Genomic DNA, 19,422 nt, shown 5'->3' with positions numbered 1-19,422 from the left:
TTTCAGATTGCCAGGACTTTGGTGAGTTGAAGAAACATGTTTTAAGAGCTATTGACAAAGGAATAAGGGGAAAACAGCAGCAATGTTGTAGGTGTCTTTTTTTTCTCATTGCTTTATAAATCTGTGACATGACAGCATATTAAATGCTACATGCAGTTCTGCTTCCCCTTCTTTAATAGGACAAACTATAATTGGGAAAATACTGGGAAGGCCAGCAAGTATTATAAAGGAAAAATAGCTTCTATGCAGGGAACAGTTATGGTAAAAGACTTCAACCTGAAATTATATGACTGAGGAGGAATTTAATAGGATCCTTCAGAATGATGAGTGACAGGGAGAAAATGAACAGGGAGTGATGATTCATTTTGTTTTATAACACAAAAATAAGGGGACATCAGGTCATGGTCAGAGCATAAAGGTAGGTGTGCTTGCGCTCAGCATGTACTTACATTAAAGAATTCATTGCTACTGAATGCAGTAGGCATGAAAAATAAAGGTGTGCTTCAAAAAGACCTGGGAAGTAATCAGATGAATGCTATGGAACACCACCACCTCCATCGCTTGCAGTGTCTGATCACTTGTAGCTGGTTATCCAGGATACGTTGTTTATAATGACATACCTTGGTTTGGATGGCTGTACAACAAAAGCCAATCTTCCTTTTGGGGATGGAACTTTGCAGTGGCAGCTTACGATGAAGACTTTGTTTATGCCAAAGGAGTTTGTGCGTTTGGTCGCTGCTGTCACACTTGACCTTCTGCTTTTTTCCATCTCCCCCACAGTTGTGTGTTCAGCAGGAAAACCGTGTGGCTACAAACTCACTGAGGGCAGAGTAAAGGCAGTAGCTATTAGCAACCATTTCTGCGTGTCTTTAAATAACCCTGGTTTGGCTCTGTGGTGTCTTGGTGGTGGGCGTGGGGCTGGTTAGCCACAGCATGTCAATTTGTTTCCCCATTTTTGGCTGTTAAAACCTGTGCATAAAAGGCCAGGGTATATGGAAGGTTGCTGCTCTTCAGTGGGTGCTGCAGGTGACAGTCTGTAAGGTGCTGGGCCTTACGAAGGTGATGTTGATGCAATGGTTCTGTTCTGTGGCCCGAACTCTGGTGAATGGATACTTGCTTTGTTAGTGAGTTGGGAAAGGGAACTCACTAGGAAGTGGAGCATTTTGTTTCTTGCTTGTATTTTTGTGGAGCCCTACAAGGCCATATGCAACACTTGGTCATGTTGGGCTTTGTCTGCAGCAGCAGAACTGTGTGAAACCACAACTGTGGCTGAGTTAAAAACTTCCCTTTTGCAGAAGACACATCAGTAAGCAGCAGCTGAGACCCCCGCGATGCTCCTGCTGCACTTGCTGGTACTGGCACTTTCCAGCCTGTAATGCTTTCTGTTCTTATTGAGAGCACTGGAAGCTCCTACCATTTGCTTTGCTGTCTGCCAATTTGGAAGTAGGTCTGACAGCAGAGTCCCAGCCGGTAAATGGGCTGAACAGCCGACTCGGTGCATCTGAACAGCAGTGGGGTTTTTATGTTACGTTTATTGCCACTGCTTTTGCTTTTATTTTTATTTATTTTTTCCCACCATGGTACTGCATACTGAGGAGTGTCTTGTAAGATTTCAAAGGAGATTGTTGCGATGACAGAACTTCTTATGTATTTCTTTTCAGTTTTTGCTTTGGAAAATAGTTCCTAAGTGAAAAACACCCAGACTCTCCCTTCAAAAGCAACAGCAGCAGTAACAAAACTTTGGGCTATGCTGGTATCTTTGCCCTTTTGGCATAGCAGAGTCTGCACACACATCTTATCTTGCTGTGGGTTTACCCAAGTGACCTAAAGAATAGCATCTTGTGATTACTAGGAAACAGAAAAGGGGCAGTTTAGACTCTGGTCAGTGTTGCTTCATCACTGTTGCTTCACCACATCCCCAAAGAAAACTGTGGCCATGTAATGACATTTCAGCCATTACCAGACTCTTCTTTCCCACTGGCATTCATGTGATAATCTTCAAGGGAACCAGTGTCACAGGTGGGTTCACAAAAAACGGCCTCAGGAACCTTCCCTGTGTCTGTTGCATCACTGCCTATAAGCAGTGCAAGTCAGGATACCAGCTCTTGTTAGAAAAGTGGGTGACCCCACTATTAGTAATCTATTGAGAATGGTATATGCTGTTAGTTATTGTCTTTGAGTATTCACTGTTTTCTTCTAGAAAGAAGATGAAAAATAATTGTTGAGGAAATAAACTTACAAACAGTTGGGAATTGCATAATGAGTTTTTTCAGCTCTCAGCCCCCTCATTGCACTTGGGCAAGACCTTAAGTTTGACAGAAGCAGTCATGGAAATGGGATGCAAAATAAAGCTTTCTATATGAGTCTGCAAATGAAATTCATATTTATTAATTATTCATGGTTCCTTCATTCCCAGAAACTTCAAAGGTGGATGCTCTAGCCAAATCTGATGAGTGCTCATTAAATAGTCTGTAAAGCAGATAATGTCTCAGGCCAGATGCTGGAGGAATATCTCTGAAGTAGCGATAGGGATATCAGCAGCACCTTTCCCATGCCAGTGCTGGACCTGCATGTCCTAGGAGTTTGGCTCATGATGCTTTTTAAGTCTGTTTATCCTTTATCTCCCATTGGAAAACTTTCACAAAGATCAAGTACGGCACACACAACTAACATAAGCATTCTCACTCAGTTCAGTGAGCACCACATTTTCGCTCTTCAAGTGGCGCGTATTGAGACACAGGTTGGTTATTACAGAGGCAGCACTCGAGATGCTCTTCATCTCTTTTAGTGTAATTTAGGGCCCTTCTTTGCTGGAGCAGCGAACAGCAGGAGGAAGGCACCATACGGGTGTGAGCACATGCAGCGAGTAGGGAAACAATCTGTCTGGAGTTCTTGAGAATGACTTAACGCTTGAACTTTGCCTTTCCAGTGCGATGTGTTCATGTGTAATGGGATGAAAGATGGTGAACAGTAAATGATTTTTGTTTCCTGAATGTGCAAAGCACAGCAAAGTTCCTTTCTCAGATCTTAACTATGTGAAATAAATGGATGAAGTACTGGTGCTGGCAACACAGCCAGGCCACAACCTTTGGTGGCGCTGGCTGTATGCAGGGCTTTGGTTGTAGCGGTGCAGAACCTTGCGGGTCATCATGAACTCTATAGGAACATTGGTGCACTTCAGGACACAGAATGGTTGTAGGGGTTGTTCGTTCAGATGGAGAGGTTTTGGTTTGTTTTGTTGATGTTTGTGAATGGGGCTGTTTACTATTACAAGGAATGTATCCCCAGCTGGGCATTTATTTAGCGTCAGATGTCTGTCAAACTCTTTTTTGCTTGTTTTTCCTTTTCCTCAGGACAGGTTGGTGGGCTGCTTTTCAAGTGAACCATATGGCCTTGTGACAGGCAGTCCTTTTGGAGTGTTCCACATGTCTAGAAGCATCTCAGATGTATGTTACTGGGTAGCTTCACTGAAATAAATGAAGCAATTCCAGCTTACATCAGCTCGGATATCTGGCACACCCAGTCCTGTACAGGAAGTTCTTATACTTTATCCTCAGTATTGTGGTTATCTGGAGTATTTTTCAGATGCCTTCTTTGAGGGCTTTAAACATAATGCAGCGCCACCCTAAATGAGTTCACTCCAGGTTAAGGAATAATTTTCCTTCAGTCTCTCTGTATGAAAGATTTCCCCTTCTTGCTCTGCTCTGGTGGGTGTATGATTTCAGTATTGCAGACTGAGATATGCTCTCCTAAAGTTGCAATTTTATGTTCTAAAGATTTTCCTCTTTTATTGTTCTTATTTAAAAGATGAAAGCTTGTAGCAGCTTTTTTTTTTTCTTTCTTTCTGTCTAACAACTGTACCAACATAGAATCAGCATGACCGGGAATGAACCTGTGTGGAGACCTGATTGAAATTAAAGTTAATCTGGGAGAAAAACATATTATAGCCCAAGTTAGAATTGTTACCTCAATATTTGTCCTGAGCTGAAAGGGCAGAAAAGTGGATGAGGGGAGAAGAAGAGCGCAGCTTCTACAGCTGGAAATGCATGTAAACCTGCTGCCTCCTTGAAGGTTGTCTCTGAGCAGCACTCCCTGGCCTCTATCTATCTGTCTATTAACAGATACTTGCATCACCTGCTTACAGGTCTGATTTTAGTAATCGAAATAAATAATCATGATCTGCATTTTTCCAACAGAAGTCAAAGAGCAATCTGCAGAAGAGGATGCCCAGGTGGAAGTGGACAGCACCAAGCAGCTAACACCAGTCCTTCAGCGCTCAGTGTCCGAGGAGTCTGCCAGCTCCACTGCCTCCGTTGGTGTCGAAGCTAAAACCAGGTGAGTGGGTGAAACCAGGTGAAGTGGGTGAGTGGAACAGGGCTAGGATCTGAGCAATGGGGCGCAGAGTGCTTGGAGCACAGGCTCAGGGCACACTCCTGGTGCTCTGAAGCATCAGTAATAACAGCCTGTGCTGGCAGCTGCTGTATCTGAGACCAATGGCTTAATTAGTGTACAGGGAGATTGAGGTGAAAAGCACGCTTCTTAAATATTGTCCTCAGATTACATGAGTAAACTCGAATTACAGCATTAGCTGTTTGAATTCAAGCAGATATAAGTGAGATTGAGATGCATTGTGATTACTGAAGCGTTCCTCCTGAGAGATGGTGGATAAGCAAATCCACATAGAAGTATATCTGAACTTTCAGGTTGTATTTCTGCATTTTCAGGAACAACAACAACAACAAAACAGTTGTTTATATATATGCATCTTGTCAGTTCCGCTGTGTTTTTTTCCTTATTTAAGAATTTGTAATGCTGGAAAATCAATATTTCTGATATATTTTTCCCCCCAAGGTTTTGTCAATGTAGGAGGTTTAGGTTAGATATGAGGAGGAAGTTCTTCACACAGAGGGTGGTGATGCACTGAAACAGGTTGCCCAAGGAGGCTGTGGATGCCCCATCCCTGCAGGCATTCAAGGCCAGGCTGGATGTGGCTCTGGGCAGCCTGGTCTGGTGGTTGGCGACCCTGCACATAGCAGGGGGTTGAAACTAGATGAGCATTGTGGTTCTTTTCAACCCAGGCCATTCTATGATTCTATGAATATAAACTGCTCTCAATTCAATGAAAGAATTAGAATTAATGATATTATTTAGGGAAAACTAAACCATGCTGCCTGTGATCAATGTTGAAGCAGTATTGGTGTATGAGAGCTGCTGCGGTTCGTTACCAGTCTGTAAGCAGACAGTTACAGTTGTGTTTCTGTTTTGACAGACTTGGAGACAATACTGTAGGCATTTTAATTCCTCCTTGTCAGACACACAGCACGTTTCCCATGCACAAGAAATTAATTCATTTTCTGCACGTATTACTTTCATATTTTACATGCCTGCAAACTTGTTAGGTTCCAGCAGGTACTTCCCTCCTTACAGAGAGTTCTGCTTACATAGGCCTGGTGTATGTACCTGAAGGAAATACACAAAAAAACACTGCTTTTACTGGCATTTTTCTAAGCTAATACTAAATTGTGGTCAGTCAGTAGAGCAACTTGAACTAAACAGCTGTTCCTATTCTTCATTTCATCCTGTTTTGGATCCTTTGCAGAAACTGTTCTGAATGCCGTTTCATCCGCTTTCTGTTCTTGTCAAGGTTGCTTTCTGGCTGTTAATCGTGAATAGTTGATTACAGCACTTTCCTCACCCATAAACTTTGTCTTAAAAGCTGGACAACAGTCAGCCAAATACAAAAAAAAGTCCAGCATAGTTTTGTACCAGCCCTTATTTGTTCTCAACCTATTTGTTCTGCCAGCTGGCAGTGCTGAGGTTGATTAGTCAGTACTGAAAGGATATTGTGGACCTATTGCTTTGGCTGATCAAAGCATTAAAAAGTTAAATGCTGTTAAGTTACAATTAACAATGGTCATACCCCATCTCTTTTGTTTTTGAAGGGAATGTATTAAAAAGATGTTCAACAGTAACAAGGAGTCTGAGGTTTCTCTGCCCAAAGTTGGGTCAGGATTGGGATGCCGAATTGGTGTCATGTTAGTTGCAGAAATAGTTGATATCTTCATAACAGTGGGAAAAGGTACAACGCCAGGTTTTATTGGCACTGTGTCTTGAAACCTACACAGAATTATAGAATGGTTTGGGTTGGAAGGGACTCAAAGATCACCCAGTTCCAACCCCCTGCTGTGGGCTGAGCTGCCCCTCGCTAGTTCAGGGCTCAGGATGGGGCACCCACAGCTCCCTGGGCTGCAGTGCCAGCTCCTCACAGTTCTTTTGTCTTTGATAGTGAAGATAGGTGTTAGGGAAGTGTAGGATGTGTGGCGTAAAACAAAGCCTTTGAAATAAATAATTTGCTGTAGTAAAATAGTGAACTTGAGACAGTAGGATGCATCAGAACCAGGATGGGATATTCATAAGCTGAGAAATTCCCCAAAGCTTGCCTAATGTGGTATCACTCTCCTGATCCTCCCAAAGGCTAAATAAGAATATCCAAGAGACAGGAGATGGAGAAGGCCTCCAGTTTTGTTACCTTTCTGCCCTGTGTAGGGTGGGCTGTGTGTGCATGGGACTCTGAAAGAGCTGTTCTCTGTGGCTGGGGGTGGGGATTTAACAAGGGGCTGAGGAGCACTGCTCAGAAGGCAACATGCTGAAGTGGTTGAAATAAATAGCATGTGAGCCATAGGGGTAGGGCAGGCGGCAAAGGGTGAGGGGTGTGTGTGTGTGTGTGTACTGAGAAGCAATGAGTGAATTATTGACTGCAAGTGGGGAGGGGCAGCAGCGTCAAAAGAAGATAAACTATCGAGCCTGGCAGCGTGGAAATAGTGCTGCCAGCACTTATATATCAGGAGTGCCATGGGGCTTGGAGCCTTTGCCTTGGGTTGTTCCGTATTCTTTTCATAAGCCCTGTGAGAAGCCTAGGACTTAGGGCTGAGTGCAATCCAGACCCTTGGGAAGGAGGCAGTGCCCGGCCTGTTCTGCCTGCAGGAGCAGAGGGAGTGCGGCCAGGAGCTGGCTGGGACTTGCAGCAAAGCCCACTTCTACTTTCCTCCTCTTATTTCCCACATTGCCACCTCCAAGCATCGAAAGCTAACAAGAGTGACCTGGAAGCACAGTTTCAGAGGAGAACAAAACACTTTCTGATTCGTTTCATTTTCCATCAACTTGTCCTTTTGCTGGAACTACGAAGAAAGCACAGTCCTAACATCACCAAGCTGAAGCTGAGATTTTCATACAGCATTCCTGATTTTGCTAATCTCCCATTCTGCTTTCCTGCTTCTCTTTGCAGTTGGTCAAACCACAGCATTTTCATTTTGTTGCTGCTGCTAAGATCAGATATGGAGGCTGGAGATGGAGAGATGGGTTGCTTTCTTCCATCAGAAAGAAGGGGTTGATGAACATCTGTTGATTGTGTGAACAAAGATAATGTCTGGCAAAAAAGCAGCAGTGAACTCCGTTATCTTCATTTCTTATCTTTTTCTTTCTTTTTTAATCTCCAAGGAAAGAGCATTACAAAACTTGCAGCACTCAGTGGAAAAAGAAATTGTGGAGTGGCATAAAGATTAGATAATCCAGATTGAACAGCACTGCAGCGATGGCAGGAGAAGCTAGATCTCTTTAGGCAGGAGGGAGGTAGATAATACATTTAACATCAAATATGTTTAAGATTTGTTTAAGTTGCAAAGTCAAGCACTTACTTTAGGAGATACCAGCGTTAAGACTAATTTTGAAGCACCAATCGCTTTCCTTCGTGCACTCGTGCTCTCACATGGTTTGTAGTTTGACTTGAATGCTTCTCTGTAAGAATTCTGTGTGCAGAGAGTGGATCTAGTGAATGAAACAGGGCGACTGAAGTCAATGCACTTGAAATCATTGTGAGGTTTTGCTTTTAGGCTGATAGTTGTTAAAGCAGTTCTGTCTCAGAGTCATGGGGCTGAAAGGGGCCTTTGGAAGTCATCTAGTCATCAAGGCAGGTAACCACAGCTGTCATTCTAAACAGAACTTGATGTAATTTGCTCTTAAATATTCTCCCAGTAATAATCATTCCAGCTCTTCCCCAGACAGTATCTTCCAGTGTTTTTACTGTTAAAAAGATTTTTGTGAGGTCTAACTCAGATTTTCTTCTTTCTGGGTTTATCCCATTACTTCTTGTACCATCTGCCAGGGATAATGAAAGATAGACAACTTCGTTCATCTCTGCAAAAGGCTGTTATTTACCCAGCATGTTGTAGCAAAAATCCCAACTTTCTTTCCTATTTTCATTTCCTTTGTAGATCACGTTTTCCTGAGCTCTGATTCTGCTCCTTGTTTCAGTTTCTCTCCAAATGGTCCCCCTGAAGCACAAAGTGGGCATTGCACAAAGAGAGGCCAAGAAAGGTTTCACGTGTAGCTTTAATCCTGCCTCATACTTGAGTTGCACAATTGACATTGTGGCCTTAATGTTTGTAATGCTGTTGTGTGGAACTTTTGCCTTGTTGACATGCATAACCATGCCTTTAAGTTGCACAGTTTTCCACAGTCCATCTATATAGAGATGATCCAACCACTGAAACATTATTCAGAAATGCCTCCTGTGCTCTGTGAGCAGATTCCCCACATTTCTGCAGCCCTTCTTTCTGCCCAATTTACCTCTCACAGACAAAGGCTCCTTGGCAGTTCTTCTGTCTCAGCCGGGCTGCTAAGCTGCCTCTCTCCACCTGGTTCTGCCCTGTTGTTTCTGTACAGCTGTCCTGCTGCTTGTGGGCAGCCAGCCTAACTCTGGCAGGCCAGATCTGTTCACTGCTTGGGCAGATTTTCTTCCCTCTGAGAGATGGCAGGTAGACAGCAGCATCCCGTGAGCTGGATTGCATGGCTGGCAGTCTGTCAGACCATGCTGAAGTACCGACAGCAGTACCTGGTAGGCAGCCTCATGCAGACCAAGCGAAGAAGCGGATGGGATGCCTGCTTTGTCTGAGGATTACATGGCTGCATTTTGGCCACAAATGGTGGTAGGAGGCTGGCATCCAGTTCAGTTCCAGTGTTCAGTGCATGCAGTGTCTGCTCTCATTTCTTCCAAATGGTCAACTTGTCTGTTTTTTTTTTTCCCCCTCCAGCATTATTTGTTAGACTGCTTTTCATAATGATGATTCATCACCGTATTCCCATTCTCTTTACATTTCTAACCCTACTTTCTGCTCATCAGTTTGTGTACAGTCTGCTTTAGTGCATTCTTTCTTGGCTTCTCAACCGATCTGCATTTCCCTTACCGCCGCTTCTGTTTGTGACGTGACATTTCTTCTCACATGTTCCTCCATTTTCGTATTTGTTTTTCTTGCTCTCTTCCTGCTTCCTTTGGCTTCTGTATGATTTGTGCTATTGTGCTATTACAAAGGGAAGTGGTTTTTAAGTTGAAGGAGGAAAGACTGAGGTTGGATGTCAGTGGGAATTTCTTCACGGCAAGAGTGGTGAGCTGCTGGCACAGGCTGCCCAGAGAGGCTGTGGATGCCCCATCCCTGGAGGTGTTCAAGGCCAGGCTGGATGGGGCCCTGGGCAGCCTGGTCTAGTATTAAACGTGGAGCCTGGCAGCTCTGCCTGTGGCAGGGGGTGTGAGCTTCATGATCCTTGACGTCTCTTCCAACCCACGTCATTCTATGACTGTTCTATTTCCCCATCACCTTCCACGTCCCTCTCACAGTCAGTGTTCAGTCTCACCCTGCCCCTTCATTCATCATGCCTCCCTTCGTGTCCAGTTCAAGTCTTAAGCCGTAGTTTCCTCTTCCCTCCTGCTCCGCTGCTGTGCATTCCAGCTGAGTTTCTCCTCTTCATATCTATGCTGCTCTTCATGGCAGCATACAGAGGGTTAATGCAAGTGCAGGCAATTTGAATGACAAAATCTGGATTCAGAGCAGCCATAAACTTTTGTGGCTGAGATGGTCCCTGTGAGCATTTCTAACCTTTGCCAGAAGCTTTATGCATACACGGGGAAAGGATGGTGCATCTGGAGTCTGAGAGATGCTGTGAGACTGGGGTGTGCTTAGTGCTGAGAGTTTCTAGGCTTGTAGCTTTGACGTGCCAAAGCTTTGCGTGAGCACGTGTGATCTACTTGGTGAGATCAGAAACATTCAGAAATAGAAGTCTGGGTTAACTTTGGTAGGGTTACAGGAAGCATATCTGTACCTCCGAAAAGGAATATGGAAAACTGGAGGAGTGTCACAGCATCAAAAAGGTCGATCAGATGTAAGGAGTAACTTCCATATGCGAAGCAAGTGAATGAGCTGGAACCATTCCATCTGTAAAAGAGACTGGAGGAGGAGGACAGGCTTACGGAATGGTAGGTGGCCTCAAGAAGGTGGCTGTGTATTGACTGCTTCATACAGGACACTGAGGATTTGTCAAATGAAACTCTCAGGGCCAGACACAGGATGAAGGGAGGTGATTCTTTACACAGGATGAAGACAGTTGTCTGGGGTGGCATGGAAATCCCTGCCAAAGGATGTTGTGGATTAAAAAAATAGTAATAAAATAAAATTATGTGAACTGAAGAGCAAGCTTGGCAAGTTCACGGAAGTGAAACTGAGAATTACTGAATACTTAGGAAGCTCTGAACTGAAAATACCTGGGGACATGGAAAGTATCAGCTGTTTGCTCTGTTCTTTAATACCAGCCATGTATCTGCTTATCATATTTCCAATGCTAGCCATACTGGGTGGATGGACCTTTAACCTGACCCAGCGCCCTTCTGACTGAATAGCCCCACTGCTGTATTTCATGTCTGCTGTAAGCAAGTGTCCATAGATGTGAGGCTTGAATTATGCAGCACAGCACACTTTGCTGTTCCCTCATGTGACTGAACAATTCTGATGGCACTTTCTTGGGAAAAAAAAAAAAAAAAAAAAGCCAACTTGATATGTATTAAATTTCAGCATTTTTCAGGCAATAAGATGGTTTTTAACATTCATACAAAGCTGCCTATGAGAAACCTCCTAAAAGTGCTGCCACCTCACCAAGGGCAGTGCACTTCTGGCATCATGATATATATTGATCTTCCAGAAGAGGAATTCTGTGTTGAAGAGATAATACATCCTGGGTGCAAAGGCGCAGTGAAGATACAAACCACGTTACTTCTTTTTTAGGAGGGAGGTGTTTATCACTCACAAAACACCTCTCAAAGCAGTGCGCAGTACCACCTTTGTGGTCTGCTGACAGCTCTATTCTATGTGGGACCTTTTGTTCCAGACCAAGAGTCAGTTCAGCTGGTCACAGAAGAAAGATTTTGGCCGTGGAACAGAGCAGCAATCACTTAAGTTAGCACTGGCATTTTGATACTTCCTCATGTATTTATGGCATGTGAAGTTCTAATTGATCTTTAAGCATTTGTTTAGATTGAAGCTGGCACGTGTGGTACATATTTGTACTTTTTAAATCTTAAAAACTCAGGAAAAAAAAAGCCTTGTTTTGCTGGTAATGCTGGAGGGGGGTAATGTTTCCTTTCAAATTGCAAGAGTATCATTAAGTAGATTATATGGCTGCAGAGCTCCAACTGTGCCAGTTGGAAGAAATTGGAAAGCAATTACTGTCTAATGTTGTTTAATTGCAAACTCAGAAGTTTGAAAATCCTTCAGTGGAAGTTGTGAAGTTCATACAAACTGCCCCCACCCTTCTTTTTGTACTGCGTAGTTAAATGCTGCTTTCAAAACCGCCTCTGTATAGAGTGTCAAATGAATTCCAAATTTCAAGTTGTCTTGTGATTCAGTTTCCTTTTGGAAGGAGAACATTGCATGTAAAACATTTAAATATAGCTCACATCTGAGAAATTCTGCATCTCTGCAACATCTCTGTTTGGTACTTCTCATTTTTCTCAGGCCTCAATATCATTAATTCAACAGGGCGATGTGTTGGGTTGCCGATGCTCTATCGATGGGAAGTCATTGGGATGAGGGTATAATGAGATGTAGTCTCTTGTAATGAGATTGCTCCAAAGTTTGCATTGGTAGTTTTCCTTCAAGCTTCTTTATTATCAAAGCTAAGATGCCGACACGATATTGAGATGATGAAAAGGCAATACTCCACGCTTCCCAAAGTGCTGTAATAACTTTAGCTCTGTGAGTATCTCACGTATTAGAGCACACACTGGTGCAGACCACTGGCATCATTTGAAGTCAGGAATCTCTTTTCTGTTGAAATGCAGCTTGCAGGTCTTGATTTGAATCAGAAGTGATACAATGCTGCGTCTTCACTAAGGAGAAAAACAATGTGCTCTGTAAACAACACAGCATAAAATGAGGGTGAAGGCAGAGAGTGCATTATCTCAACTTGGCACGGCTAAGTAAATAGTAGATCCCCCGTAGTGTTTAATTTTGCCTTTTAGCATATGGTAAAACAACTAACGGGGTTAGCTGGGAAACTAATTCTCAAGGCCAGTTCTCATCAGTCTGCTTTGATAAACTGTACGCGTTGCTCTGTTCTAGCTCTCCACTCCCTGCTCCTTGCAGGGGAGTTGGAAGGGACTTTAAAGGTCATCGAGTCCAACTTAAACCATTCCATGATAAGTTCTGTTCTGCTCCCAAGTATTCAATCTCACTGTGTTAAGCTTGTTTGCAGTGGTGAAAAATGCACGCTAAAGCATTTTCAATCTGTAACAACTTTGCTCATAGCAGGCAAAGTAGGTATAAGTCTTCTCACTTCACCTTTCAGAAATGCTAAGGTGTGTGTGAAAAAGGCATCCCAAAGGCATTCCTGGGCTGTTTCAAAAATGATTACATAATTCATTTAAAAGGAAACTGTTGGCAAAAATCGAATGATACCCTCTTTGCTTTCTCTTTAGTTCTTAAACGACAAACTTTAGTGCAGTCATTGTAGTAAATGGCAGCAGCGATCACCTGTGAAGGTGATGTTAGTGGCCATCATGTGAAGGCCATGGTTATGGCTAGCAAACCATAGCAGAATTGCCACACCCTGGGTTTTCCTGTGTCAAAAGTAGTGACAACCTCTACTTTTGATAATCAGAATGTTTGAAGAGATGAGATGCACGGCAGAATTATTTGATAGTTGTTGTTCCATTGTAGTCTGGGAGGAATTGGAGATGTAGGAGGAGAGGATCTATTGAATTCATGAGTTCATATTTCTCCTGCTGTTAACAGCTTCTGCTCATTTCTGCAGGATTTTGGGGTTCCCCTGAAAGAAGGGAATCTTTAGCATCACTTCTATGCAGAACAGGAGGCTGAGGGATTTTCTCCAGGCCTTCTCCTTTGTCATTTAGTAGTAGAAGCGGTGTGTACCTTAAAGCACCACACCTATAGATGTGATCAGCACAGGCCACTTGCTTTCTTCCTGCTTATCCCATCAAGGGTCATAGTGACTCAGAGACCAGTGTGAAGTCACTTCTGTCTGCAGCACAGCAACACTCAAGCGGATGCAAGTGTAGATCTGTGAGATACAGGACACCTTATAAACAAGGCATGTTTCCTTAATTCAGTCTGCACATCTGCTCACTGACACAGGATACCCCAGTGCCATTTGCCTACTCAGAAGGATCTCGGTTCTGGTTCTGCTTGCTCTTGGGGATGTAGTGGCACTCAGTGTTGCTAAGTCTGATGGTCAGCCTTAGTGCTGGTAACAAAGTTTTGGGTACCATCAGTTTTACCTTAATTCCCTAATGGGATATTTGCAAGCCGGCCAGAAGATGTTTCTCCCTCTCTGGTTACAATTTAATATTGTGCAACTGGTTGCCCAATGCTGTGTCGAAACAAAGTCCTTTGAACGGGAAAGTTTGTATTTTAGGATGAGTCCTAAATGACTATATGTCATCGCTTAAGTAAATGGTGACTGTTCTCCTTTCCTCCAGGGTTAACTGTCTGTAGGGCATTTTCCTTTCTTTTGCTGGGATGTGGACTGTGGGGGATTGTAGCATCTGAGATGCTTGTCATGGGGACTGACAAGTTTAAACTTTATGTGTGTAAGGTAGCATCTGTTCTGGGAAAATTGAAGAGTTGCATTGAAGTTAACAATAATGATGGATTTAACTTTTCCTTTGGAGCTTCATCAGTGTGTCTTCAGTGCGGTTCTGGTGAGCTTAAGCTTCTTTTTTTCCTCAGAAGCTTATAAAAAGATATGTAACACAGCATCTCTTGCTTGTTAGCCCATTTTGAATTAGGCTGTTCTGAAAATATGCTAATTATGATAACAGATCTCAAGTTTGATCTTAAGAGTTGCCAGTATCTCAATTTTGTTATCTGCAACATGAGAGCTCTTCTTGCACCACAGATTTAGATCCTCTAATTGCATATTGACATATGGAAAGTAGATTTGTAAGTACTTTCTGCTATCCTCAGATGATATGAATAAAAAACTCTACCTTCTGCCCATACAGACAGAACTTAAAATATTTACTGAGCACTTACACCTAAAAAGGCTCACACGGTGGAACTGGCCACTTTGTAATGCGTGACAGAGCAGCAGCGTGGCAAGTCAAGGAGCAGAGCACTGTTGCTTTTTGCTGGGCTGGGAGCATGCTGGCTCTGTTTGCTGCTTTCTCTGGGTGCTCGATGCAGTTCTGTTCGTTCTCCCTTGAAAGCATCAGAATCTTTTTTATGTGTGTGTGTGACTTCGATAATCTCTTCCCCCTCCTTTCTCAGCCTCTTGGCAGCTGTCTGACCACGTTCCGCTTCCCCTTTCTTTTACTCATGCATCCATGAGCCTTTAGCAAAGGATTCCCCAGCCCCCCTCCTTGCTGGGTGCGCTTCCTTCAGCCACATCCACAGCTTTGCTGGAGCAGCAGCAGCACAAACCATCTGATTCCTGACAGCAGCACAGCTGTCCGCACCGCTCCACAGTGGAGCTGTGAATCTCCCAGCTCTGCTTTTCTCTCCGCCTGCAGAAAGCTGTGATCCAGGCAGCCTCCAGAAATGTCTGCTTTACCCCTGCATGCCTTTGGAAGGTACTACGGCTTTAAAGTTAAGAGTTTTTAAGTCTTAACACCAGTGCATATTTGCTACAGCTTCATCTGCAGGAGCTTCGTTCCTTCAAGTCTGTTAGTGAGTAGCGACAGTCTGTCCGAACAGGATGTGTGAATAATTATTTATTCCGCCGTGGATAATCTTGTGTTTGTAACTAGTGTAATTTATAGGCCATTGTGCCGCCTGCTTAAATCCCTTAAGTCCCCTCACAAGTCTCTCCAGTCTCAGCTGGCCCAGAGAGATTTGCTTACCCTCATACAGACTCTGCCTGCGAGGTCAGGTCAGGTTTTGCTGCTGATCTGATAGGTTACACTCACTGACATACAAATATCACTTATGGCTCGCTATGCCACCCTGAAAACCAGCTTGTAAATGAAACGTACCTAGTTTTCAGCTGTAACCACACATTTCTCCCCTGTTCTCAGGCTACATTTATCGTCATTTTCTTTACATCATTTAATGGTTGGACTAGATGATCTTCTAGGTCTTTTCCAACCTTGATAATTCTGTGATTCTGTGATTTTACCTTTGGGTACATTTTTCTAAAGATGTCCAGAAAGTGGCAGATGTTTGCCATTAGCTTGGGTGGATCCATGTGAGATGTGTGACTCAAGTCAGCAATATGAAGATGAACATTCCCCACCAATACGTTCCCAAGGAACGACTGGATGTTGTGTTGAGGGACATGGCTTAGTGGGAGCTATTGGTAATAGGTGAATGGTTGGACTGGATGTTCTTTTAGGTCTTTTCCAACCTTGGTCATTCTATGATTCTACTATAGCAGGCTGTTATTTGAGTACCAGGAATGGGACCTCTGTTATATTCCTTGCTGAGCTTCATGTCCACAGGAGTATGTGTGCCCTAAAGAAAGTGCAGTGCTGCCTACATGGTGTAAGTGAAAGCGTAGGGCCTCATCTGGGGCTTAGAACTCACGATACACTGTTGTCTTCATTAGACTCTGCCTGGTGTTACTGGGACCATAATAGCAGTTCATGTACTTGTATTTGCTTTCTTCTTCTTTATCTAGTGTTGTTGTATGGTGAGGGCAAAGGACCTGGCTCAGAGTGTGCAAAATCAGCTCAGAGGGGTCTTCTCAGATTCTCAGTGTCTTCTGTGCTGAGTTGGAACTCTTTTACTGTATTCTTCTGTTGCAGCTCATACTTCACCCATGCCTTCATGGGCACTTTATATTCTCCTTCCAAAATTCAGTCAATATTATGCACGAGCTTAGCTCTAAGATTTCGTCTTCTTCCCACATTACCTCTCTCCATCCACATAGCCAACGCAGACCAAAACCCAAATCTGCAGATTGCAGATGCGCTTACATCTATTTAAATGGGATCCAGTCAAAACGAGGCCTCCAGCCAAGTGCCTGATTCCCTGAGGCATCTTTTTGGGGTCTTCGGGGCGTAAATATGAAGAAAACAGAATTGCTCATTTAAGCATAAAAATGTGTTAAATGGCCTCCCGTGAAACCAATGCAAACTGCATTAGTTGCAGAAGTTCACATTTTAAGTTTGTGGGTATGTTTATTATAGAAATATTTTTCAGAAGATTCCATATGATGTGACACAAGGAGGGCTGTCAGAGCTGTCATTTCAGTGCTGCTGCTATGTTATGCATGCTAAAACGTAATTGCAAATGGTACAGGGAGAGCTTAATGGTCACAGCTCTGTAAATAGACATCTCCTCTAGTAGAGCTTCAAGGTGTTGTTTTTAAATGTGAAGCGAGGGCTCTTGGATTTGTGCATAGGGTGCTCTGTGTGACTGCAGTCATGGATGTGACTGTTCCCATTCTGTTGTTTCCATGTTTGTTCATCTCTTAGTGTACAATGTAAGCACGCTGTTTATGTGCTTGCAGGAAGGTGCATGTGTGGTACATGTGCACTGTGCACAGAAGGCTTTCCCTTTTTTTTTTTGTGGTGGCAATGCTGAGGTCTTATAATGAGGGTGGCTTTTAATTATGTTTATTCTCCCCTACTCTGTTCTACCCTGTTTTCTACCACCTTTATTACCTAATGTGTGCCTTGAGATACGGTGCTCACTCTCCCCTCCCCTTACAGGCGGGATGTAACAAACTGTCACACACTGAACATGAAGGTTATATTAATGATTTAGATATTTCCTGGTGGGTTTTGTTTGCTTGTTGGAATCCGTGAGCTCAAATGTTCTTTTATGTAAGTAGCTGGAAATAGACTTCTGTCATATTGGGTTCTGGCAGCACTCGGGAGCCGCTGTTTGGATATAAAGGGTTAAACTGGCACAGAAGTTGATTTTGGGACTGAACAGCTTTTGCTGTTTTCCCCCTCCCAAATAACCATCTTCCCTCCCACAGCGAACAACTCTGCGCCTTTTGTTACTGTGGTGAACGAAGCTCGTTAGGACAAGGAGACTTAAAACAATTCAGCCCAACTCCTGGGTATGTCATCCCATGGAAGAACCAGCCTTTAAACAAGAGCGACGCCAACGACAGCGCCGATGGAGCTTGCGAGAGGACTCCAAAGCAAAACTCAGCGCCGCGCAAACAGAGAGGGCAGAAGAAGTAAGTGCGTTTCACCTTAAGGTATTTATGGCCTCGTGGATTTCACCACGGGCCTTTCCCCACACCGCCTCCCTCCCTCCCCGGGGCCAGGGCCGGGGCAGCTCGGGCCGGGGCTGCCTTGTAGGCTGAGGATTGGCTGCGGGTGCGGGGCCGCCGCCAGCCCGCGGGGCCCGGTTGAGGGACGGCGGGGCCTGACTTAAGGTGGAACTCGGGCTGGGTCTGTCACAGCCCTTCAGAAACGACCCTCCCGAAGCATTGAGTTCAAGTTCCGGCTCGGCTGTGACTGGAGGTGGCTCGGTGTGGTCAAATAATGATGTCAACGGTGTAAAAATGGGCATTGTGTAATGGCAGCAGGGAGAAAGTGGTGTTCTGTAGGCCCGCAGAAGCAGCCCCCCCATCCTGGCCCCCTCACTCTTTATGCATGTCAAGTAGTGGCCTGAAAAGAGACTAAGCACAAAGTTCAGCTGGACTGGGAGTGTGTTGCTGTGCTGGATGTAATTGCAGAGTTAAGGAGGATGTTAAGTGATGGGATCTTGTCCTCTGTACTATTGAGAATACCGCATCGCTTGGGGTCAAACCTTTTGCTGATGTGTTCAGTCCCTGTGCTCCAAGGCACAGCCTGATGTTGGTGCCCCTCAGTGCTGGAGCTGGTGGGGGAAGGGGAGGATTCTGTCACAGTGTGAGTCATGAGGATGTCATTTAGTTATTAAAAACGTTAAAAAAACACTCGTAGTAGTGCAAGAGGGAAGGGGGGATACTCTTCTTCTTCTCCACAAGTTCCCTTCCCTTCCCTGTCGCCTTCCCTTCCCTTCCTTCCTTCCCCTTCCCTCCCTTCCCTTCCCTTCCTTTCCCTTCCCTTCCCTTCCCTTCCTTCCCTTCCCTCTCCCCCTTCCCTTCCCTTCCCTTTCCCTTCCCTTCCCTTCCCTTCCCTTCCCTTCCCTTCCCCTTTCCCCTCCCTGGAGGGGACAACCTCCAGGAGAAGGAAAGTCATCAAGTGCTTTTTCTGGCTATTGAAAAGTAACTGGAAGTGAGGACTTGGTTAACCCTCAAAATGTTGTGTTATGTGTGAGAAAGTCAGATGTTAGGCAATGTTGATTACGTGTCATTATGCTAACGATAAAATGATTTTTGCTGAAGTTTGGATCACATATAAGTACCTGGCTAAATGAACAAAGATCACTCTGGTCACCTCTAAGTTTGGTTTTTTTCCTCTTCTGCTCCCTGATACAGATCTCGATTGAGTACATCGTGTACGAGTGTCAGCACCCAAACCGCTTCTGACGATCAGGTTGTCAAATTCTGGGATGAACTCAGTTCAGTTGGCTTACCAGATGACATTGATGTTCAAGCCTTATTTGAGCCAACAGGTGAGATGCCTTTCTCTCCTTGTTTCTTATCCATCAGTGTGGGTACAGTAGCTATATTGATAATGAATGAAGTTTTTCAGCTTTTTCAGCTGATTTTTTGTGCTCTACCATTTGTCAGATACTTAATTTTGCTTCCTGACTTTTGCCAGTGTTACATGGTATTTCTATGTAGTTTCCTCTTTAAGTACCAGGCAGACAGTCCTAGCGATGGAACTTGGTCAGGTTGATTGTCAGACTCAAAGGTCTTTTCAGTTATTCAGGTAGTAGGTAACACCTTCAGCGTCCTGATTGTATTTTGGGGAGGAACAAAAGAAATGAGACACAGCTTAATATAATCCTTAAAGTCTGAATTCTATAGCTTAACCCCCCACGATGGCAGCATGAGCTTAAGTAATCTGAAATAAAGGAAGGAAAGATATAAAAGAGGAGATACTGGAAGAACAACAGATGTATTACACACTCACATGTTTCCAGTATCTGCAGATTTTCTGTCAAAAAAAAACCCAACCTTTATGCTTTGTCATCTGTTCTTTCATTTTAATGGAACTTCTCTTTTTAGTCAGTTATGAATTACTTTTTTGGA

At 43.9% G+C, this 19,422-nt stretch overlaps 1 protein-coding gene across 11 annotated transcripts in view; it reads left to right on the top strand.

Annotated features, from left to right (window-relative positions):
* Positions 1-19,422, top strand: part of KMT2C (lysine methyltransferase 2C) — a 165,214-nt gene that overhangs the window by 44,820 nt on the left and 100,972 nt on the right. For all 11 annotated transcript variants that reach the window (XM_015852848.2, XM_015852855.2, XM_015852858.2 and 8 more), the window contains 3 exons: positions 4,197-4,335; positions 17,266-17,472; positions 18,703-18,839. In XM_015852848.2, the coding sequence (XP_015708334.1) occupies positions 4,197-4,335; positions 17,266-17,472; positions 18,703-18,839 (483 nt within the window). The remainder of the gene's footprint in view (positions 1-4,196; positions 4,336-17,265; positions 17,473-18,702; positions 18,840-19,422) is intronic.

This window comes from Coturnix japonica, chromosome 2 (genome assembly GCF_001577835.2).
Source record: "Coturnix japonica isolate 7356 chromosome 2, Coturnix japonica 2.1, whole genome shotgun sequence".
In the NCBI taxonomy this organism is placed as follows: Eukaryota; Metazoa; Chordata; class Aves; order Galliformes; family Phasianidae; genus Coturnix; species Coturnix japonica.
This window is presented reverse-complemented; position numbering and strand designations above follow the sequence as displayed.